The 22002-nt window shown below is 39.8% G+C and overlaps 1 protein-coding gene across 6 annotated transcripts in view; it reads right to left on the bottom strand.

Moving 5' to 3' along the window:
* Positions 1–22002, bottom strand: part of KLF7 (KLF transcription factor 7) — a 455464-nt gene that overhangs the window by 35140 nt on the left and 398322 nt on the right. For 4 of the 6 annotated variants that reach the window (XM_063595260.1, XM_063595261.1, XM_034954951.3 and 1 more), the window contains one exon: positions 13482–14112. In XM_063595260.1, the coding sequence (XP_063451330.1) occupies positions 13482–14112 (631 nt within the window). Of the gene's footprint in view, positions 1–13478; positions 14113–22002 lie in introns of all 6 variants that reach the window. The other 2 variants (XM_063595259.1, XM_008974254.4) reach the window with 1 other exon arrangement.

Genomic DNA, 22002 nt, shown 5'->3' on the forward strand with positions numbered 1-22002 from the left:
AAATACCAGCGCAATATACAGTTTTCCCAATAAAAGTTTTATTTTCCCACGGAAAACACGTCGCTCTTATTTCTTCACTAACAGTTAATCTTCTTTTTGGTAACGAGGAAGCAACTGTTACATTTCAGCAAGGCCACTGTACCCAGGGGGAGAATGACAATACCATATGATGGTGTGTGTGGCTCTTCAGTGCGTGGTCAGCTAGGCCCATTTCCTGGCAAAGCACCTCCCTCCCACGTACCAGCCTGGCAGCCGATGTGATCAAACCTCTGCCTCAGCAAAATCCCAAATTATTACAGGTCAGGAGCCTTCTGCAAAAGGGGAGGGCATGAGGCTCAGGAAGAGTCACAATCACGAATCTTCAATCTAGAAGGTTAAGCATTTAGTGGAGGTAGGGAGATTTCTTTCTTACCATAAGGGGAAAAGCGGCACATCATCTAAATCCTGACAGAAATAATAAATAATGCAATATTTCCATTTAGTCAATATTGTTAAAGATCATAAAAGGGAAGAAGGCAAGACCTGGTGGGTAGGTCATCTTAAAAGGATTAGGAAATGTTTTGCAAGTGGTTCAGAGCAACCTACAGAGAAGAAGACAGCTAAGGTTGCATTAGGCCAGGATTTCTCAACCTTGGCACTGTTGACCCTTGGGCCCACATGATCCTTTGCTGAGGAAGTTGTCCTGGGCATTGTAGGATACTTAGCAGTATCCCTGCCCTCTACTTCCCAGATGCCAGTAGTATACCCCCAACCCCAGATATGACCATGAAAAATGTCTCCAGACATTGCTAAATGTTCCCTGAGGGACAAAATCTCCCCTGGTTGAGAACCACCACATTAGGCAACTAATGATCTCACATTTTGGGAGAGTGGCTGGACCAAAAGATTTGCTGTCACACATAATGGCCTCTTCAGACATTGATAGGATGTCCCAATACCCTCCTTGAACCATTGTGTGACTCTCCCATTCCTGCTATGCCCTTCTTAGCCTCAGAAGTTCTTAAAAGTTCAGGGAAGGCCCATCTGTGTGGAATGCTCTCCCAGTGCGCACAGGCCACATAAGGTTTTGAGCACAGGGTGTACAGCTACAGGCTGAGAGGGGCTGAATCTGGCTCTGCTCCTCAAGCACAGGGAAGCTGCCCCATGCAAAGGGTACTTTTTCTAATTCACACAAAAGCATATTATGGCTTAGCAGCAGCCCTGCTGGGGGACTAGCAGCCATCAGATTCGTCCTTTCCAATTTTGTCAACCGGTTTGCTTGATGTCAAAGGTAGCAGTTTTGTGTGGCCATGAGAATTAGCAAAGCAGGTTTTCAGGACTGAGGAGAACCAAGGGTTGAAGCAACTCCATGGAATACCTCCTTTCTTCATTCCCCAAAGCATGCTTGCTTGTATGCCTGCACTCTCACTATTGTTTTAAACATGGAGACATCAAAAGAAAAAAGATCTGCTCTCCAAGAAGAGTACAATGAGAGGAAGCTTGGAAGTATGCACTGATGTTCATTTATCACTGGGTTAATAACCATGACCACCTTCAGCCTTCAAAGACCCCTGCCCTGGGTTTCCAGGGTCTTGCCAGACCACAGCGAGGCCATATAACCACATCCAATCAACCGGTGAAGAGGGCTGGGTAAGACAAACTCCCCAGACTTCTTTGAACTTTTCAATCTGTATCCTGCTTAAGTCAAATAGGGACAATCCATAACATACTTGCAAAGTTGTTATTCTGACAGTCTGCTCTCAACAAAGATGAAATACTCAAACAAAACCACCTCCCTCTCAAAGTCAGAATATAAAACTTGTCAAGTGACAAAGGGATATTCTGACTTCTGATGGTTCTTCGTAAGTAAATGGCTAATTCATTTAATGGGCAAATGCTTTTGAGTGATTAACAACTGGTCCTTTTAACAGAGATAGCAGAAATAATATTATACCCTCTCTGTAAGTTTTTCTTTGATAACAAGATTTTCTTTTGCAATCTGAGCACTACTAATGGCTAGCTGGTTTCCTTTAGATAGGTGTTAACACTGCGATCTTCTCGCGATCACCTAGCCTGGCTGGAGGCCTTCTGCCTATGCTAAGGGTACTTTAAGTAGAAATGATTCCATAAAGCCTGAATTTATCTTATGGTGGAAGGGCTTGTAGCTCAGCCTAGGCCTCCTCCTGCTTCAATTGTGATAGGGTATGGTGGATCTCATTAGTATGGGAAACCAGTAACAGCCATTAGTGTCAAATAAGAGTTGCCTTTGCTAACTATTTCTGTGCACAGTCACACAACATGTTCTGAGTTTTCTCAATAAAACAGCTCCTTCCCAGGGGAATAAAGCTGCCTCTTCAAGGGGCCCCAATTTACATACACTTTCTCAACCATTTAAAGTGAAATCTCCTTGGAGCATCACTTCACTTCTGAAGAATCTTCCTTGTCACACTTCCGGTGAGAATTTCAATAATGATGAAATGGAAACTTCTACTTCAACAAGAGAGGACAACAATATATAAAGTAATTACCTTTTTACTTGTTTTTTAAATCACAAAATTGATTTTAGATTTTGCATCACATTGTTCATTTGCCATGAGGAAAGCAGCTGTGGTGCAAAATGTGTTATTGCCACGTAAATGCTATGTCCCAGTGAAAAGCACCAGGGCATGTGCTGTGCACATCAAAGGAATAAAACCCATAATAGGAAAGTCAAGGGTCTACAAGCCTCCCTTTACACCTTCATAATAAAACAATCGGGAAAATCCCATAATGCGTTTAGTCCATTCTATTTCCTACTTTATACTCTGATATCAAGAAGAATGGCTACACAATAATTTGGTCCATTTAAGAAATAAGGTGGCACTATCCTTAAGATGTTAAAGATGCTGTCTTGTTATAAAGTATTTTTAATATCTGCACAAATTCTATTACTACTCATATCAAAACATAGGTATGTAATATTTTGCCAGTTTTTTTTCCTGAAGAAGACCAAAGCTGTCATTTGAGTTATGTCTTCAAATGTCTTGTTTCCTTTAAACTATATTTATAAAGTATGCCGAGAAAGAAAGACTTGAAGACTTTAGTGTGTTTCCATAGCCAAAGGATTTAGTTGAGAAGGCAGGATGAGGGGCCGCAGGTGCCAGACATTGTGTAGAATTTGCACTTATGCTCCATTAATTGCCAGCATATCTTCCTCTCCCTTTTCCTCCCCTCCCCCCTGACTAAATCCCTCTGGAAAACAGCAGAGCAGCAGGCCCAGACTGGTACCCAGCAGCAACACCAGGAGCAGAAATAGCCAATTACCCTCCAGAATACAAAGTGGAATGGGGGGTGGGGGTGGGGGGGAAATGATGCAGTTACCTAGCAACCAGAAAGAGCAGAAACAGCTGTGTAGCAGGCCCAGGCTGGTACCCAGGAAGAAACAGGATAGCCAATTAGCACACTGTATTTAATGCTGATGTGGTTTCCTAGTAACAAGATGTACAAGTCTGTCTGTTGCATTTTCCCCCTCCCCTTCTCACATTTTCCTCAATCATGCACAGTATTACTATTTGCCCTAATTACTGTTTCTCCACTGCTTCCAGCGACCATTATTTTATCCCCAGAGAAATTGGAGGAACTCAGGAAAAATCTTCTGTAATGACAGTATTTAGTTTCAAATTCAGTTTAGTTGTAAGCCTTGAGACACTAAACAACAACAAAGAATGAAAAAAACAAAAAGCCAGCAAATTGCCCTCTGCCTAAATTTTTAAGTAGCCTATGATACCTTTTCTAAACGCTAATATTTATGTGCAAGTGAAACAAAAAAACTTAATACATACCACCATTTTGCCACACATTACATTTTCAAATAGGGTGAATCCTGTGTACTTGAATTTATTCATATTGATTTTCTGACATTCTCTCCGGAACACTAGGAACATAAAATGTCTTATTACCTATATCAAGGAAGGAAGATGTATCTTTTGTTGCTCTTTTTAAAATACCAATACTAGTTTCAACAGGCTCATGACCAATTGAGAATTCAATATGAGGGATCATTATTTCCTTTCTGCAACAGAAGTTCAGTACAGGTGAAGGATGTTGCATATCCCATAGTAAGGGGATTCCAAACACCATGTTATAAGTTCGTAACCAAGCAACGAATTCCATGAGATGACATTAAACTACATAAACACACGAAATGAAGACAGAAACCTTTTAAACAGGACTACTGCACAGTTATTCTAAAATATTTCCTACCATATCTTGGTGCTCTTCTACACTCAAATATGTACCAGAGTCAAGCTTTTTCTTGGTTCTATTCATTAAGACACAGATAGAATCCTGCATTTTTTAGGGCATCTGCTAGACTCCTAGAACCACTCTCATTTAACATTGGCTTCAATATTAGAACAAACTATAGTCCTTATTACAAAACATCCCTGCTAGGAAAATAGCAAGGTCTCCAGAGAAAGATATTAGATACCCTAAGACACCTAACTAGGCAATACTCTACCATGGAGGTCAAGTTCTTTCTCAGCTAAGGATGGCTTCTGGTTTCCTGCCTGCAACAAAATGATTGATAGCTTTTATCATTTTTAGCTCATCTAGTGAAACAGATAAAACTATGATGGCCCAACAAAGTTGGTATTAAAACATCTTTTTACATTATTTGCCTGAAAACAATATGTACCACTTTACTGAATTCCATACATGTTACAGTAATGGAAACGGGATACATTTTAAAGGCAGAAACAATAAAATAAGACTAAGTATATGTTTTATAATACCAGATGAGTAGTTTAGAATATCAAAGGAGTTTTAATCTGTCAATGTATTTTATTTTGCAAACAAAATAAAAGGGGTCTTACATGAATGCAGATAACTTTTGAAGGGAAGAAAAAAAAAAGATGTCAGTTGCAAAAAAAAAAAAAAGGGGGGGTATGCCAAGGAAGTTTGGTTTAGGACAAAGCTGGACTGAGGCTCCATAAGGAACCAGCAATGGGGCATTCTGATCTTTCCTCCCCTACAAGATTATGGGGTCCAATCCCGGGTCAGTCCCCAGCTCACCTAGCTCCATAAACATACATGTTGAAGGAGAAGGTAGGGTGAACAGAAATATGGAACAAAGCATGCTAAGCTTATTCTCATTGCAGACATCCTTAAATAATTGAAGTGCTTTCACCTCCATTATATCACCACCCATTGGTGACTGAACATGGGGACACTGCAGGAGTGAGAAGTAACTCCATCAGTGATTGGCTGAATAACCAGCACATTAAAAAGTCACCAACTTTTAATTATTTTAAGTGATCTTGCCTCGACCAACATTTAGCTTAATAATGTCATGTCAATACATTAACAAATTGTTGAAAGGAAGCCACTTTTAGAAAATGTAGAAAATCCAGTAGCAGAGGAGGGGTAGATGGGATGGTGCTGGAGTGAAGTGGGGGAATGCCATCCCAGTTCCCAACACTCCCCCATCATGTCTCCCTACCTGTTTACAGACTACTGAAATTCTATTAAGTTTCCCCTAATTGAAGGTTAAAAAACTAATAATAGAAGATTAAAGTGTTATACACTGGTGGATGGACGTATAATCCACTGACCACAACAGTCTACAGTGTACCCACCACAACAGTCTACAGTGTATTGCTACCAGATCTTTTCTGCTGTGAAGGACAGAGGAAAGCTGCAGGGCAGAAAGTGACAGAGTACAGGAAGGGATCAGATATTAGGTACTTAGGTGGGGAATGCAGAAGAAAAAAACCCCATATTTTAGAAAACAAGTTTGGCCAGGGCTATCCAGTTTGCCTCCATCAGGGTGAAGACAAATAGAAACTGCCTGCCTGGAAAGGGTTAGGCGTTCTCCATTCGGTACCGGAGTCGTGCAGCAGAGCTTAGTGTCATCTGACACATTCTGCCCCTGGTGGACCAGATTCCCAAACATCTGCATTTACTCATCAGAACTAATTTCCTTATATGAAGTTTGTTTCCTGAGGATCCGTTATCAAGGTTTCAACTGTAATTTCTGCTACATTCAAGCTGAATATTTTTCAAAGAAAGACAGGTCATCTTACAATTATTTTTCATCTGTCCTTATATTTTAATTTTTTTAAAAAGAGGACCATTCAAAACCAATTTGTTTAAAAAAATTAACACGTGAGTTTCTTAAACTCCATTTCTTTCTAATTCAAACACAATCACTACATTATTATTTCAACTTCAGGAAACATAGAAAATCCCTGCCTACCATCAATTCTTATAATGTCATCTTAGCCTTCACTCTTTACAAAGCTCCACATAGCTTTCCTTGAACCTTCCTATATTATATGTACAGGATAACCATGATCATGACGGTAATTAACACTCACATTATAATAGAAACAGCCTCTGTACATTATCAATTTATTAAAAGGAACAGTGTTTCTAAAAGTTTACACTTGGCCTTCTCAATGTCATTTTTTCATTTACACAGACTTCTCATGACCCTCTTCTTTTCTTCTCTATCAAACAGAACTCGCCCACCCTTGAAACCTTTGAAATTATAAAATTCTATTACTTTCACTGCCTTTTCTGAAATGAGATTCCTCTTTTCTCTTCTCCTTCCTCCCAGTTCCCCCACATCCCCCATCCAAACTATATTCTGAGATCAAGTTCCAAATATAATGATTTTATGAAACCATATTTCAGGCTTTTGTGTCAAAAAGCGAGGTCCTCGGCAATAATAGAGGGACTAGTGTATGTACAGTGGGTGTTCAAAAATATTGTTTATGATGAAATACTCATTAATTTCATGCTTTTCTTTCTCCTCGATTCTTATTTTAACATACTTATTTGCTTTGTGACTATCAATTATCCATTAAAAGGACATCTGGAATAGGCGTCCCACAAAGCCTATATTTATTATCATAGTATAATGATAAAATAAATGTGCTTGCTGTGTATATGCTGAGTTTAGGCCATGCTTCCCAATATATGTTTACATTAATTTATCTTCATAAATGTTAGGAGTTATCATATTGCTAAATTATCATGTGGTAAAGTTTTAAGATTTTACTGAATCAGAAAATTCTCCCAGCGATTGTTTTTCACCACCTCATTTCATACCCTTTCTTTTCAAACTTCTCTTAAGCTCTTGAATATGCTAAATCCAAATTATCAAACCCTCCTATTCAGCTCTCTCCACCTTGTGAACTGAACATTTAACCCTTATTCTTGTTTCCATCCCATAATCAGGGTTTAATGAGTTTCTGCCTCAACACATGGATAAACTTCATTAGCAGCCATGTGTCTCGGCATATTAAAGGCCCTTTAATGTCTTAAAATCACCCCATTTCAGTTGCTATTGTATAAATTCAAAGAATTCTTATCTATGGCACTAGCAGGTTGAAAGTGGTCGATGAACCCCCTACAGTTCCACACTGAGGTATTTAATTTTATCCTGCTGATATGCCTGACCTTGAATTAGGGCTTCTATTTATATAAATTACTATATTATCACATTGACATCATTTAAAAAGATGAACAGCATCAATAAACACTCTGTCCAGAAGGAGAGAAGCGACTTGTTATCTCCAAATCTTCCATGCTGCCTCTGACTGCTGATGCAAGCCCCTGCTTTCATTTACTGCCCCATCACCACCCTTTAGCACTCCTTCCCAAATGGACCACCCTGTTCTCCTTTGCTGGTCACTCCATGGTACAGTGCCTGACATCTATCGGCACTTAATACCTGTTTGCAGAAAGACTGAAGAACACATACAGTAAATAAGAAGCAAAACAATCTACTGAGTAGGAGGTAAGCCTATAGGTCAGGAGACATGGGTCCAATTTAATTTCTAACAACAGGGACTTGCATAGCCTGAACCAAGTTACTTTTTTGTTGTTGTGGTTCCTCAGTTTCTCCTATGTTGTGATAATACTGACCTTTCTTATTTGATAGGGACAGAATATTAACATTTGTCATTTTAATGCGTGAACTGAGACTGGCATGTCTCTCTTTAACACTAACATTAAAAAAAGTGAAAATAGTAACAACCATAAAATAGTAGCTTTATCAGTAACAATAATAGGCCTGGAAATGGAAGACCATTTCTTTGTAATTTCCTTGTACTGCTTCTCAGTCACCTGATGAGGCAATATGTTTAAGGACCCTCCTAATTCTCACCTATTTATAGAGGATATTTAGTTTTCATTGTCCATTTGCATTTAAACTATACGTCTTTAATTTCCTCTTAATAACGGGTTACTTTTAAAAAATTCATTTGACTTGTTTCCCCTTTATTAGTAAGCTTGGAAGTTAAGAGAGCTCCGACTGGAGCAATACTGTTTGGTGCAAATCCTTGCCCAACCATCTATGATGAGCTATGTGACGCCAGGCAAATTACTTGACTTCTCTGGGTCTCATTTTCCTCATCTATAAAATAAGATGGTACCTATGTCATTGGGTTAGTATAAGGATTAAAAGGGTTAATATTTGTAAAACATTTAGAACAATGTCTGGGACATAGCAAGTGCTTTATATGTATTTGTTGAATAAGTAAAATAAACTGTATTTCAAACTTTAAAGGCCTTTCATTACATGTGTGACACAACATTTCTGTTTGCCTTTTGAATGCTACACTGGTCTTTTTGTTTGTAGTATTTTTAGCCACCTTTTCATTTGAAAATAAACTATTTCCTAAATTCTGATTAAACTTAGAGATTGTGCCACTTTCTGATTCAATAAGATGAGCCCCAAAGAAAATGTAAAATGCTAAGCAAATTGCACACTTGTATTACTTTTCCACCTGAAACGTATCCTGTTATATTGTTCGGGACAAAATCTAGAGAATGCTTATCACCACCCATGGTTTAGGTGACAGCAACTTCAGTCTATAGAGAGAGTCCTCCAAGCAGCACGTTCAGAGAACATGGCTTCTTCACATCTCCCTTCACTGCAACCAAGAATCAAAGATCTAATGACAGGCCATTGTCCTGACTTCACAAATATGACTCACTCATAATAACATAAACGTGGACGTGCCTTTATATGGATTTTCAAATTTGAAAAGTCTGTTTACTTAGCACAAAGCACCATTTCAATGAAAGGTTTTTTATCTCTTCTCAGAAGTAATTAAGAAGAAATGTAGAAAATCCTTCTTTTTTTACATAGAAACTATTAAGATTTTTTAAAAATTGATTTTTGCTGAGAATGAGCATAGTTTTTTTTTAATATTGGAAGTGAAGGTTACCTTTCATCAAAATATAAGGATTATTTAGCTGACTCAAGAAGATGAATACAACTATGATCATAATGGTAGAATTTGTGAGAAAGAAAAATATATGAAGACCAGAAAACAGAGTAGGAGAGAAAGGTCTGCAATGACTTGGCTGCTAAGAACATTTTTACACTCATGCCAACACTAGGTGCTCTTCCCAATGAATAAACCATATGTCCATTTTTTTTAATTTTTATTGTTTTTGAGACAGTGTCTCACTCTGTCACCCAGGCTGGAGTGCAGTGATGCAATCTCGGCTCACTGCAACCTCCGCCTCCCGGGGTCAAGCAATTCTCCTGCCTCAGCCTCCTGAGTAGCTTGGACTACAGGCACGCGCCACACGCCTAGCTAATTTTTGTACTTTTAGTAGAGACGGGTGTTGGTCAGGCTGGTCTCGAACTCCTGACCTCAGGTGATCCACCTGCCTAGGCCTCCCAAAGTGCTAGGATTAGGGGCGTGAGCCACCGCACCTGGCCCTTATGTCCATTTTTATATGCTTCCTTTCACTAAATCCTGCTACTTCATAATATTCCCTTTGTCCCATTCCTCGCCTCGTTATCCTGCACCTCCAGCTCAGTACCCCCATCTCTAACTTTACTTCCTTGGGCAACCTGCGTTTGTGCCCTAGCTACCAATGTGAACATCTGCTACCTTAAAAAACAATAAATAAAAAATCACCTCATTGCCTAATATCCTCCAGGGCAAAAATTTTGAAGGATTCAGCATCCTCAAAAAACAGCCACAGAAGGAAAAAAATGCATATCTTTTTCAGCTCAGTAAATTCTGTCTATATAAAGATTAAATGAATAACACCTTAAAAATTCTTCAATGCAAGCAAATCCATGTTACCAACATGTATTGTCTTCCTTTATGCATATGAGAGGAAGACACACACATTTTATTTTACTTCATTTCTTCACTGTATCTCCTTTGCAATGTATTACCATATAGAAGAGATACAGCATATATCTGCAACTCTAGAGAACAAAATGCAAATACTTCTCTTCTTTCTCTGGGATGGTATTCTTATCTCCCTTTTTTTCCTGTTCCAAAACACCTCCCCAACTGGAAGATAAGAAATATTTTGACTGAATTAAAGTGAGTCCTGGGTTAAAATAGCTTGCCTGAATCCAACCAGAGCCCATTTTTAAAAAATCTTCATTTCCACATTTGGTCAGCAGCTCTCCCAACTCCAGTCCTTGTATCAGCAGCCTCTTTCCAACCTGAATTCCCATCTCCATACACCTTTGCCCTCGAGCTTTTACCAGTCCATTTCCTTTATATGTTTGCACTTAATTTGATTCCATCCTTCATGCTGTTTTCATTATTCTTAGTTCATCTACACCACATAAATTATCACCTTTGTTTTCAGTTCCCCATGTGCTCCAATTCACACCAATTCCAAATAAATACTTCTGATTTTCATCCATTTAATCCAAATTAATTCATATTCTCCCCACCCTCCATCCCTGTCTCTACCTCCCCTTTTATCTGTTTCTCTTTCTTGTAGCACCTACTTTCCGTGCATGTCTCTGAGGAAGGTTTTACAGGCAAAATGCTTCTGTGGATGCAAGGTAACTGCTTTCTATGTTGTGGGAGGAAAGCCATGATCTTTCTGCCTTATTGCCAACTTCTATGGGCTAATGCTTGCATGTCTGGTTTATCCTCCACAACTTGTGTCCACAGGTGTCATCACCCCACATCCCATTGATCAACCACTGGGAGCGAGAGGGAAAAAGCTTCTTGCTGTTTTGTGGTAGTTAACTTTGGCTAACTGGCTTGTTTCTGGTTTACAAAGCTGTTTTATCACTCAGTCATCACTAATATCAACAACAACAGTAATAGCTACAATCAACCCCACTACTATCTGTAGTGAGTTCTTACTATCTATCAGGTATTTTGTTTTTTTTTTTTACAAGTATTTTACAAGTATCTGCTCATTTAATATTCAAAACAATCTAGGAGGTAGACACAATTGTCTCTACTTTAGAAATGAGGAAACTGAGGTCATAAATCTAGGAAGCGACAGTGCGAGGACATAAACCCAAGTCCACCTGATCACAAGGCTCAGCTCTTAAGTGCTCTGCGATACTGCTTTTCTAACAATGCCTGGTGCCTCCCTGAGTGAATTCCCAGTAGGAGTCTTTCCACTTTAGTCCAACATGAGGCAAGTAGTTGCAGGTGCCAGGTAACATAATGAGCTCCACCTTGGTAATCACTCTGAGTAGACAATGCTCAAAAAAACAAAGCACCAAATAATGTATCAACCCTAACAGTCATCCTTCTGACATCTCTATTGGAAAGAGGGGATAAGAAAGAAGAAAAAAATGCTCTGGACTCCCTAAAAAGAATCTCTGCTTTCCCAGAGCTGTCCAGCCTCCATGCTAAGCAGGATGTGCCCTTAGTGCCAATAATTCAGAAAGTGTCCATAATCATGAACTCCACAGCCCAAAGACAACACAACATTCTTGCCCTTTTCTGCTTTCTCCGGTTTCCTGGAGGGGCCAGGAGATGAGTCATGCACTCCAGCCTGGGAGCACTGCAATGTCTTTCCAATGTCTTGCCATAACTTTACTCATTGACTTTAGAAAGAAAGAAATATCAATAAAAACTACCTTCAGAACAATATCAAAGAAGCAAAAACTGACAATAGCATGAATCATTAGCCTTGGTGTGTGTATGTGGAGTGGTGAACTGGAACCCAAATTCTGATGGGAAACCATGAGTGGGTCTCTATGCCTGAGCCACGGGATATAAACATTATGTTAGGAGACCGTCCCATGAACCAAGCAAGAGCCACACAGGAAATTAAGTTCAGAATTAGAGCAGTACAGGCCCAAGTCCTGGTGTGCAAGGAAGCAATGTCAGTCTTCATCCTCCCATGGGAATAACTCTGAGGTTCATAACAGTGATTTCCTCTGTCATATATTATATATTCGAACTTCAGGAAAGTTCTTCTCTAACTACACAGAAACAGTTCATGGACCTCCAGAACACTAGAATTGAAAGGGGCCCTAAGAGCCAGATTGTTCAACAGATGTGGAAAATGAGGCCTGGTGAGGTAAAGGAACAGGCTCAAGGTCACAGAGCTGGATAGTGGCAGAGTTAGAACTAAAGCCCAGGTTGTTCTGATTTTCCAGCCAGCAATCTCTCCCCTGCACATTTCTTTGGAGGCACAGCCCAGAAGGCCCCCCAGAGCACCAAACACTTTTCCTAGCTCATATGCTATCACTGATTTCTCTCCAAGAATGCTTTTATACTTCCACTTACACCGTTGGGGATTTTCCCTATTCAGCTCGCAGTGTGCAAACAGTATGCAAAAACCATACAGGTAGCACACTGTTGGAGACTCACTTAAAAACCACCAATCACAGTAATTGCTACTGGCATCCTAGTAGCCCAGGAAGAGACGCCACCCCTAAGCTCCAATCTCAAAGCAGAGAACAAAGACCAGTTCCAAGAAAAATAAGAGTTTCACGCTTTTCTGTGTAAACCCCACTTTTCCAAATTATCCCATTGCTCAAAAGATCAGTATGACTGGAACTTAGGGATGGTGTCTCTTCCTGGGCTACTAGGATGCCCTGAGTAAAATACACAATCCCCATCCCTCCCCCACCCACTCTTGCCACACACATAGCAATGTAATCACTTTAGCAACTTCTCAGTAACAAGCTCATTAAAAAGCAATTCTGCCATCTCTCCATAAAGCACGCGCCAGAGAACAATGCAAAAGAGGAGATGCCAATTAATTATAGAATGATCACATCTAATGAACTCTGAAACCCTCCTGCTGTTGGTGACTTTGATGAAAAATCAGGATGCTGGGAAAAGAGTGAATAGGGACACCCTAGCTACCTTGTTTAACTGTGAATGCTTTCAAATGCATCCTCAGCTCCCAGTGTTGATCAAAACTGTGGAGCTACACTCATAAAACAATGCAAAGTGTCAGGAAAGCGACAAGTGTCCGTGTCACAAACAGCTATGAGTCACTGCCAGGGCCCCCTTCAGCCATCCTCAGAATTGCATGATTCTATGCTGTGGTTGGCACTGTAGGGACAAACCCGTCTGTGCTTGGGACATCTTGAGATCTTAAGGTAACAAGTGAGTCATTCTTTGTCCCTACCTGGGGCCTCCCGCCTGTCTATCACCTCCTCATCAGCAGGGGTGCCACTCCTCAGAACAAAGAGGAGCCCTCCCACATGACGAGGCTACAGGAGGGGAAAGAAGAAACCACGTGCGGCCAACTTGTACCACTACCTGTGTGAGTCCTCTGGTGGGCCTTTAAGTGGGAGCTTTTTGTATAAACTTTCCGGCACCCGTTAAACTGACAGCGGTGAACCCTCTTCTTGTTTTCGGGACATGCTTCAGCCCCTAGCCCTCCTTGGTCACTGTCGCTCTGTCCACTCTTAACGGCCCCCGCAGCCGTCACGGCTGCTGCAGCTGTTGCGACCCCTCCCACCTTTACGGAGCTGAGAGCAGCCTTCTTGGCCACCAGTTTCAACGTCACCGTGCCATCCACGGCAGAGAGAGTTTGTGAGGTTTTGACCAGATGGCGGCTGAGCTCAGGGGACGATGGGGGCGTTAATGAGGTCACTGCGTTGAGCTGGGCCTGGTTGACGGCTGTGTAGCTGTCTAGAGAAGAGCTGGCCGGCTGGAGGCTGAGGCAGGTCTCAGATAGCAACTTGTCCCGAGAGAGCAAGATGTCCACTGCCGAGCTCTTCTCACAGATGGCCGCTTCCACGGGGAGCAGCAGGGGGTCTAAGCGACGGAAGCTTTCCTCAATGCACGGGGGAGGGGAAGCGTGGAGGAAACAGTCCAAGTCCTCACCAAAGGTCTCTGAGATCCTCCGGGGCTCCGTCTGTAGGTAGCGTTCCAATTCAAGGCATGTCTGCAAGAGGAAGAAGGAGGGAGAGAAACAGCCATCAGAGGCACAGAACACCATGAGGCCACACGTTGACAGGCAGAGGGGGAAGGTGCAGAGAGAATGGTTTCATGGCTTGTATCAGAAATGCTTTAGTAGAAGGTCTGACCTTGTTATTTATTCTCTGAATACCTCTGAAAGGTTCATAAAGGTCACATCAGATGATTTCAATTACTCTAGCTGAAGGAGAACAAGAGCCCTAGAAGGACTATCTCATACCTTCGAGATTCCAGAGAACATCAAATGATGATCTCTTGCCCCTCAATCCAATTCAGCAGGTAAGATGCTCCAATTTCCCCTCTAGAAATTATCATGCAAGCAAGAAGCAAATAGAAACAGATAAGGTTTTCATACTAAGACAAGACTTCCCAGAGTCCAACTTCATTATTCAAAATAGACTTGAGCACATCACACAAGTAAGTCAGTTTTCCCACTTGCTCTGAAGAACAAGCCATGTTCACTCAAACTAAGAGGTGACCTCAGTAACAATCAAACAACAGCAAGCCCTGCCTTGGGGATGGATTCCATAACCAGCAGGAAAGAATACTGTTCTAAAGAATGTCTACCATAAAACTTTTGAGGCACAAGACAAAACCCTTGTTGTTTATAGCAAGTCATTTAAAATACAATGCTATATTACTTTGTGGCAAGGGGCATAAATCCCATTTCAATGGTTTAGCATCTCTGACTACATGATAAAAATAAATTCAAACATAGCTATTTAGACCACTTAAAGATAGGACCCAATATATTTCAACATAAAATTTTCACCCGATAAAGAAACAGGGGAGAAGAACAAAAAAGTTTAGTTTCAACAAATCTTCATCCATGGCACTTATAAGTTTTTGTAAGATGGGGGAGTGCTTTTATGGCAAAAGTCGATATTTAAGAAGTTTGTTCTAAAGCCCTCCTCACTCAAAAATCCTACAATTCCAGAATCTTGTATAAAACTATGTTGCTAACTTGCACTATCAGCTCAATTTGCTCTATCTTCTGGATTCAACAAAGACCCACTGATGGCAAATTTAAAATGTGACTAGTTCCAAATTTACTGCCCCCGTAAAGCTCCTATGTTTTCAACTGATGTTCTGATTCTAGGAATTTATTCTATTAAGAATATATTTTAATGATATACCTAGTAGTGTTGTATGTGTCAAGGATTTTATTTTGGTGACATTTCAAAAGACTGGTTTTTAATCACACTTCTGGTAAAACTCTGCATTACTGAATAAGAAAATCAGATTTTTAACTATGAATCAGCTTTGGGTCTCACTGTTGATTTTCAATGGTAAGAACTAATGAATGGTTCCAGTCTTCATTCAACACTCATGTCACAAGTGTTCATGCAACTACTGTGCTCACAGCAAGGTACAAGGCTTTGTATGTGGTAGATGGAGAAGATATAGCAGTAGGTCCACATGATGCAGGTATAGAATAAACAACCACAAGCTAAAAATTACATAAATTCACATAGAAATGTGATACCAAAAAATAGTATAAAATGTGTTGATAAGTTCTTAGGGGCTGAGTGGACACCTAATTCTATACTCTATTAATGAAGTATTAATCAAGGAAAGCTTAGTGAAAAAGTAAGTTTTGATTCTGTTTTACTTATTGATTAAATAATAGCTCTGACTCAGTAGCTTCCCACTACTCTACGTTAGAAACCAGTATGATGACCTTCTCAGGTCTAGAAATATGAATTATCCTCACTTGCTTCTTTTCTGAACTCCACTTCTCAAAAATTTCCCCTTCCTTATTCCACCTCATTGCTAGAAATTATCACTTACATCTCTCCAATATTGAAGCCCTCAGTCTTGGCTCCATTCAATTCATTTCTGAATTATAAGATTCTACTCCTGAAACCTCCCTTAAATTTCTTCTTCCCTTTCTGAATCATCACCTACCAAGCACAGTGCCTGGCACCTAACAGGTACATAATGTCTGTCAAAGACAAAGCCCACTTTATACTATTACTTTGATCATTCTACCTCTTCTACTCTTCAATAGCCATCTTTGAAACCCTACCCTGTACCATGCTGAGGGGGCAATTTTGGAAATGACCACTAATACATATCTCTGGGAATACAATTGCAATGCTTCTTGAGCTTTGCCCAAAGAGCAGTACCAGATCTTTGAGACACAGATATGTTTTAGGTAAAAATCAGTATGCCTGGGCAACACAAGACCCTGTCTCCACAAAAACTAAAAGAAAATTCGCCGGGCCCAGTGGCTTGTGCCTATTATCCCAGCTACTCTGATGGCTGAGGCGGGAGAATCACTTAAGCCCAGGAGTTCAAGGTTGCAGTGAGCTATGGTCGTACCACTGCACTCCAGCCCTCTGGGCAAGACAGCGAGACCCTGCTTCTACCAAAAAAAAAAAAAAAAAAAAAATCAGCTGACTCATGGGGTATCAGATGTCCTTGAGGTAGTTCTCTGCCTCCTCTACAATGACTTTCACATACTCAATCATCACTGCCTGTGAACAGAGTTTTTGTATGCCATTTCTTTACATACTATCCAGCCCAAAGACTGAAAAGTCACTAAGATATTGTGATTATTAGAAGGCCCAGATCTCTTCATATTCAGAAGAGATCTGAATGCAGGGCTGAGATATTCTAAATACATTTACACACTCTTCTGGGAGGATTAAGTAACTTATCCAGTATGCCCTGGTGTGAATTGCAGGAGCACATGAGTCGTATTTATGATCTAAAGATGAGAGACATCTGATCACTAAAATGTGGAAAAATCTGGACCATTTCAGAGTGGCTATAATTTGCAATCCTAATACAGGGCATTTTTATTCCTCCTGAAAATTGAAGAAGCATAAGTACCCATCGGGATGTGCTGGACAGTCCTGTCAAATCATTATGAAATGATTGCTGTCTTAGGAAATACACTTCTTATATCTGCTGGAGATGAAGTTAAGGTAGAGGAGAAGATTTTGTCAATTCGAAACCCCAGTGAGGGGGTTAAAGACTTTTCTCATCAGGAGTATGGAGATTAAAATGTTAAGGATGAGGAGGATTCTAATATTAGATTATTTCCAAGCCAATGAGAACATTTACTTCCAACATTGTTTGTAAATGATTATGAGAACTCTCATAAGAAATGTCCATGACAGGCCGGGTGCAGTGGCTCATGCCTGTAATCCTAACACTTTGGGAGGTTGAGGCAGATGGATCAATTGAGGTCAGGAGTTTGAAACCAGCCTGGCCAATATGATGAAACCCCATCTCTACTAAAAATACAAAAAATTAGCCAGGTGTGGTGGTGCGCACCTGTAATCCCAGCTACTCGGGAGGCTGAGGCAGAAGAATCACTTGAACCCGGGAGGTGGAGGTTGCAGTGAGCCAAGATTGCACCACTGCACTCCAGCCTGGGTGACAGAGCAAGATTCCATGTCAAAAAAAAAAAATCCCTATGATGTTTGATGGGAACTGAGGTATTAGTATTTCCTCATGGATTTTAATATACACACACATACATATATAGAGAAATAAATGTGTATATCCATGTGTGAGTATACATACATATATTTCCTAACTCCATCCACTGAAAGAAGCTACAGGCAAAGATAACCCCAGGAGCAATGAGCACACTTAGCCCAGGGATCTTGGTTTCTAAATATCATTATCCAATAAAGGGAACCAGGACTCCCTAGAGAAATAGTTGTTGGAAGGGCTGGAACAATGAAAATAAAAGTTGAGCCTAGAATATCATTGTGGTACCAAAAGATAAGGAAGTGCTCATAAAGTGATGAAGTCATGTCAGAAAGACTCAGAAGCCAACTTAAAGGAGCTGTCAATGGCCAAATGAATAATAATAGGTTATAATTCATAAAATAAATATCCCTGAATCCATACTGATATAAATAAATGACTGAATAAATTAAAAGATGGAAGGAAAGGGTCAGCTCCTCATTACAGTAAAATTATGATTCAAAAACACAGAAGGAATGATGGAAATAGAAAATCACCGTTAGGCAAACGGCAAAGTAATAATGATTACAAGTAAGAATTACCAATGGATGCTAAAACTAGTAGAAAGATGTATGATGAGAAACAAGGTATCTGCCTAGTTTCAAAGTATCCACCGAACAAAATATTTATTTGTTAATTATGAAGACAAAATATAATAACTCTACAGTGGAGAAACCTGGAAGAAACCACCTTAGCCATATGATCAAAGTTAGCAGCACAAGGAACAAGTAATATTGATCACATGTACCCCTGATATGATAAGCTGACAAGGATACAATATTATTCTATGATATTTCTGTCAAAATGGGTAACCTCAATCTAATCATGAGAAAACAGACAAATTTAAATTGAGGACTATTCTACAAAGCAAATAGCCAGTTATTCTTTAAGTGTTGGGTCACAAAGAACAAAGAAAGACTAAGAAGTTGTCACAGACTGGAGAAGAATGAGGAGATATGGCAACTAAATGCAATGGATCCTGGCCTGGGTCCTGAACCAGTAAAAGGACTGGTGGAAAAAAATAATGTAATTCAAAGGAAGTGTTTAGATTAGTTAATGGTATTATATCAATGATAATTTCCTGGTTCTTATAATTGAACTATGGTTGTGTAACATTAGGGGAAGCTGGACAAACAATATTTGGTAACTCTATGTACGGTTTTTGCAACATTTCTGTAAGTCTAAACTAACTTCAAAAAACAGGGAGAGACGAAGACCATCAGCAGGCTAAAAGTGTCCCTAAACTGTAAATTTGGATACAGAGTTCAAATGTTTTTCCACTAGAACCAGAGATTTTCTCTGTTCAAATGATACTCTTGCCAGCAAACTTCAAATCGGAGTCAGCGGATGTCAGTTTAATGACACAAATTATGCCTGTCTGGCACTCACCTCGGAGGTACAAGGCTTCCCTCAGCCTGACCTAACCATACAACTTAAGGCTTGAGCCACTGGATTAACCCCCAACCCCTAAAAAATTCATTACAGTCAGCAATGGGAAGAAAATGTTCCCGAGTGCAAAGTGATTTTCCTCTACATTGATGAGTCACAGATGAGCTTTGTGAAGATTCTCTTGATATCTCAACTTTGAAATGCATGGCTTCTCCTAGCTTCCTAATAAATATCACCTGAAATTCGTATTGAACTGCTCATCTTGAAACCTTTTTTAATACTCTCTTCATGCTTTTCATAGCATTCTCACTTGTTGCAACACGCTTATTAAAAGTAATAATCCAAGACCTAGTTAAAAAATAATAACTTTAAACCTATTACTGCCTACTACATCTATGATAATTTTCCTACAAGGAGGACCTGACTTTTCCTCTCCATTTGTTTATTTATTCAATCATTTGTTTGTATCAGTATGAATTCATTTTTATTTTATCCTATGGATTGTAATCCACTATCATCATTATTCATTTTTTGTTGCTCAGAGGCAGAATTTTCCAGAGACAGAAGTTGAAAGAAAACAGGATAATTCAAGTTTTGTGGCACATATTAAGTTTATCAAAAGCTCTCTGCTGCTGGCAAGAGGTAGTTACTTTCACAGCCTTGAGAACAATGTAAGACATTTGGTCATATATGGGCATGGTGCCAAGGTTACCAAATGGCTTCTATTTAACCTGTCTTTATCTCATCATCAATTACGTGGAACTTGTCAGTCAGGATTGCACACATCTCCTGTCACATTGACTATTTCCCCTACGACCCTTACCTAAAGGGTTTCCTTCACCTATTTTTCTTGTCCTTACTTTCCCATGCCCATATGCTCGAAACAATCTTCCTTTCACCTTCCCTCCCACTCATCATTCTTTCATTCAAAGTTCAACATAAAGTCTATCCCCTTCAGGGAGCCCAACCTAGAAAAAGATGGAGTCAAGAAAATACGCTGACTGTCAAGTGTTGAAAGACACTCCTCTTCAACCCTGGACAATTAGACGGTATTTCCAAAATGAATCTTAGAGTCCACAGATTGGTGGGATGTCTGGTTTATTAAGATCATGATTTTAAAAGCAATGATATTTCTTATACCATATGTTCCTAAACAGTAAAGTTAAGTGATTAGAGCTAAACCTGTACCTCTGTTTTCTCATATGGCAGATATGTCTAAGTGTTTGAAGTGATGGAGAGTTGGAAGAGCTAGAACTTTCTGAAAAAATGAGCTAGAATCGTCTCACAACTCCCATCCATTCCAACCACTATAACTACAACCATGTTTAGTTGGGGCAGACTGTAGTCCAGCCTCTTCAATACCATCACTTTTCAAACAAATCACCTGGAACATAAAAGGTTCAGTTTTTATTTCTGTGTCTTTTAATTTGAACATAAGACAAAACCATTGGTGCAATATTTTTGCTACTACCCAATAACTATGCCACTTTGGGTAATTATTGGGAGTCTCTGGATCCATGTATACTCAAGTTAGTAAGTAAAACAAATTTAAAGAAATAAAGAAATTGCAATTTTCTAATGACTTTTTCTGGTACAGAGTCAATGAAATAAAAGGCCACCAACTACACTCAATGTTTCTAATCAATTTTCAGTCATTTGCGGTCCTTTAGCCAGCTGCCCTTAATCTCAATCATTCCACCTATCTCGCCTAAAAGGGCCAAGAGTTAAAAGTACAAAGAGATTAAACAAATTGGGGACAGAATGTAGATATAAAAGCATGGGAAAGTGCAGCTTTCCACCATGTGGAAACTTGCAAAGTCATGCTTCCTCTGAGATCAGATCTGGATCTGAAGGATGATGATGATGGTGGTGAGAAGGATGATGCTTCTGGCGAGGAAGGGACAGACTTTGGTTCCCAGAAAGAATGTTCACCTAAGTAATTGCACAAGCAGGTAAACTGCACTTGGCTGCCCATGGGAGCCCTTTCTGACATTTATTGTGTGGTTTTTGTCACATGCTATTAACCATGGTGTCACAGTCCCCAAAGAGTTTCAAGTGAAGAAAGAGAGAAACAAACCCCTTGCCTTTCTCCTGGGAGGGTCCCAAAGTTTAATTAGCTTTTTTGTGCTTTGAAATCTTCAAACATCCCAGAATGGAAATTCAGAGTGACACAAAACAAGCTACTGTTAGGAGGGAAATGTGTGGCCTTCTTTCTTCAAGCCACCCTCTAAAATACTCATTCTTTTCTAACTTACTAGACGTGTTTACATATCACTTTTTAGCAAAAAAGGCAGATTCTCTGACTCCAGAAACCAACTTGAAAATCTGGATTGCAAAGACTGATACTGATGGGAACTTTGTGACTCTCTTTCTCTTCAAAGAATGATATGATGTAATGATTCTGACACATTCCTAGGCTTTCAAAATTAAGTCAGAATTGAAAGACAGGAAAAGATGTGGGAAGCATGGCCAGGGAGATCTGGTACATTTTTGACAGGAGTTGGAGGAGGAGGAAAAAGATGTACTATGCTTAATAAACTCAGGAAGTCCATGAGACAATCTCAGATGCCAAGCATCTGAACCTTGTTGCCTGCCTTCCTGGGTTTCAACATTATAAATAGGCTTGAGGAAGAAGACGGTAACACTGAATCTACCTCGTGGCAGAAAGGATGCATGAACCAGTGCAAGCATCCACCTTGGGAGACCTAGAGAGTGATTCCTAACAAGATATTAAGCATATGTTCACTTTTTCTTGCCTTTCATGACCAGGAAATATTAGGAGAGAAAGAATTTCATCTAGAAAATGTGGATAATCAAGTAGACAGTATGAGTGAAAATCTTACTGCATATTTTTTAGCTATTAGGTTAAAAGAAAACCCACAACAATAGCACACCCCAGAGGTACAATAGCATTACACATTACTGTCAGGATTGCTGAACTCCATGAAGTAACCAGGGGACTACAACAAATGTTAAGACTGCA

Source organism: Pan paniscus, chromosome 13, assembly GCF_029289425.2.
Source record: "Pan paniscus chromosome 13, NHGRI_mPanPan1-v2.0_pri, whole genome shotgun sequence".
Lineage (NCBI taxonomy): Eukaryota > Metazoa > Chordata > Mammalia > Primates > Hominidae > Pan > Pan paniscus.